Source organism: Henckelia pumila, chromosome 2, assembly GCF_033568475.1.
Source record: "Henckelia pumila isolate YLH828 chromosome 2, ASM3356847v2, whole genome shotgun sequence".
Taxonomy (NCBI): domain Eukaryota; kingdom Viridiplantae; phylum Streptophyta; class Magnoliopsida; order Lamiales; family Gesneriaceae; genus Henckelia; species Henckelia pumila.
Window position 1 is genome coordinate 47805672 of NC_133121.1, and position 3072 is coordinate 47808743.

Here is a 3072-nt window from a genome sequence, read left to right on the forward strand (position 1 = left end):
TATGAGGCAATTCCAGAGGCCCAAGAGACTGATTTAAAAATATCAAATCATTTTTGGGCAAGGGATAATGGATTTGGGCTATCCATTTCCTACCAAATCAATTCTCCCAAGCACAACCCCAGAAATCCATCTCACAAAAAATATGCTAGTGCAAATTCAATGCATTAGCTTCAAATCCGTCTCTTGAATGATATTCATATTTAGCATCAATAAAGAGCTATGCAGATTGAAACAAATCCAAACTGGTGTTGGAAAATGGTACTAGCATTAGCACACAATTGGTTAAGTTAGATAAGTTTCCTTGAAGAATAGCAACTCTGGACCGTATCAAGTCTGATCTTTACAAAACTTCTAGCTTTCTTGATTTTTCTAAAAGCGAAATCATAAGTTTAGCAACTTCATATAAATCTGAGCGCCGTTCTGTATACCGAGAGCTAAATCCGTCAAAGAGATCATCCTTTCACCTGTGTTCTGTTCAAATCCACTCTCCAAATGTATCTTTTTTGACTCTATTAGCATCTGATCGAGAACATGAGCATTCAGCATGCTGCGTAGATTTGCCGGTGTAACATCAGCAATCAATTCAGCTATATGGTCTGTGGTGCATGAAGCGTCCAATTCAAACCCATCTGTTAGGCTGTCCTCCCCTTTAGTGTTGGCCTTTTTCTGAATAATCATGGCAAGCTCTTCGCATGTAAAGTCGTCAAATTGCAGCCGTGCAGAGAATCTTTTGTACAGCTCATTATTAAACTTCATGTACTGATTCAGGGCCTTGCAATTTCCAGTAAATATAATTGATGTGTCGCCATCATCCATTAAGGCCATGATATCCTCCAAAGTGTTAGAATTGATGGGGTCTTCTTCATCAATGTTCACGACTAGTACACCTCCACCTGCATCTTTCATCTTATGATGATGACGACAAAACTACCAAGTTTAAGATTTGAATTTCGAAATAAACATTGAACTCATATAAACACATGTATTATCAACCTTTTGATTGCCTTGCATTTCTGTCACATTGAAAGAGGGTAATACTCCAGCCAAATAAAATAATTTTCCAATAATTCGAGCTACCGTAGACTTTCCTGTGTATTCACAAAGTAGAAACAGTGAGCAATCCCACACGCTTCAACAAATTCAAAGAGATTAACGAGCATCACTATTTTATCTGTAAATCAACATTTAAAACATGAATTCCCCATAAATTATTATTATCCAAACTCAATAGCAAAAATAAAAATTCCTAAACTTTAAGCTTCATTGGGACACCCTTAAACCTAATTTCTTCATCTTATTCCCTTAACATACAAATTCGATGCTATTAACAGCGATAAAACAACAGGGGGTGTACCTGTTCCAATATTCCCTACGAACACCATATGAAAAGGTTTCGGGGGTATAACCGTAAACCCACAACTCTCATGCTTCTCCGCGTCAAGTATGATCTCCACGATCGTCTCCAACTGAGCCTTGATTTCCTGTAATCCAACAAGATTGGAGATTTCCAGGCGAACATCATCCAACTGCATATATATCAAGAGAACATCAGTTGAAGACGAGAGAAAAAGACAAAATTGACGGAAGAAAAAGAGGCAACGTACTGTCGGAATCACTTCGTAAAACGATGTACACATGAAAACGGACATTGCGTTGCTGTTGGATTCGTGAGTGCTGCGTTAGGGTTTCCTTCCCTTGGCTTGGGATCAGATTTTGGGGGAATAACTGAAACTCGGAACGCGCGCGTGATGCCAATTGGTGTGTCAACCCACCAAATACTTACCACAAATACTTACCACTCGGTAAATTAATTAGTCACACGATTATATAGTACTAGTGTATGTGTTACGTGCTTATATGTTTTTTTTTAAATTAATTTATATTGAAATAGAGATAATTTCATAATTATGAAAGATAATTAGGGGCCAGACTGGTTATATATATATAAATATATGTATTATGTATATATATATATACTATGTATATGTACACACTTATTGTGTGTGACAAAAAATTAATTTTTTTTATTAAAATTAATTTCAATTAAAAAATGTAATAAATTTATGATAGCAAAAAATAAGGTTTTTTAGTTAAGAATAGTGAACATAAAAGTATTTAAAAGATAATGGAATCTATTAGTTATTTCTCGCTCTTTCTTTTCAAACAATTTGAAATTTCAAAATGACCAAATAGATTAAAATTAAGGTTGTCATACCAAGATATCATTTATTTCCCCTTGCTTAATAAATATGTGTGTGTATGTTTGTATATATATACATACACAAAAGTTTACAAGAAAAGAGAGAAACTGAAATAATATTTTATTATTCTAATTTACACTGCATACAATACAATGTTACTTAAAGAGAAGAGGGATGTAGTGACCCAACCCAGAATCACTAACTAATCAGAGATTAAGCATGCAATTGAGTCTTAAATAAAATTAAGAATATTCCAGCGGAAACTTAACCCATAAAAATACAACATACACCGACAGAACAACCAGGTCAAATAAAATATTATACAACCCCATCGAACAGAAGGTACTAATAAGTCCAACCTAACAACCTACAAGGGAAAAAAATATCACCACGCAACCACTGCAGCTCAACGACCGCTGCCACCGGGTCCGTCCAACCTAAGTCCTGCTCCATCGAATATGGTATCCAACACAAAATGTGACGTCCCATATTTTAAAACATTTAATAAAAGAGTTGCGATAAAAGAGTGATAAAATTTTAAATAACTTTTAAATGATGTAGGGAGTGCATCACGCTAACTCAAAATGAATTTTAAAGTAAAACTAGTAACAATATAATTTCGTGACTCCACCACACACAAAATATTTGAAACACGGATGCAACCCTACCACAAATACCTTCTAAAATACGACACGTCAAAACCTACTTCAAATATTTAAATGGGATAAGGGAATGTGAGTTACTATAAACATACTACTACATCAAATACATTTAAAATAATCGAGAAACTTTCATAACAAATATAAAACTAAAATAAACATTTAAAAGACGAAATATTTGAAATCCCAACTCATCTTTAAAAGACTGAAAA

At 34.3% G+C, this 3072-nt stretch overlaps 1 protein-coding gene across 1 annotated transcript; it reads right to left on the reverse strand.

Annotated features, from left to right (window-relative positions):
- Positions 1-246: 246 nt before the first annotated feature.
- On the reverse strand, positions 247-1763 carry LOC140884815 (uncharacterized). Its single transcript, XM_073291680.1, has 4 exons — positions 1605-1763; positions 1355-1526; positions 994-1088; positions 247-906 (listed from the first exon to the last, which is right to left on the reverse strand). Exons 1-4 carry the CDS (start codon positions 1647-1649, stop codon positions 382-384), a joined length of 837 nt encoding a protein of 278 aa, XP_073147781.1. The 5' UTR covers positions 1650-1763; the 3' UTR covers positions 247-381.
- Positions 1764-3072: the final 1309 nt, after the last annotated feature.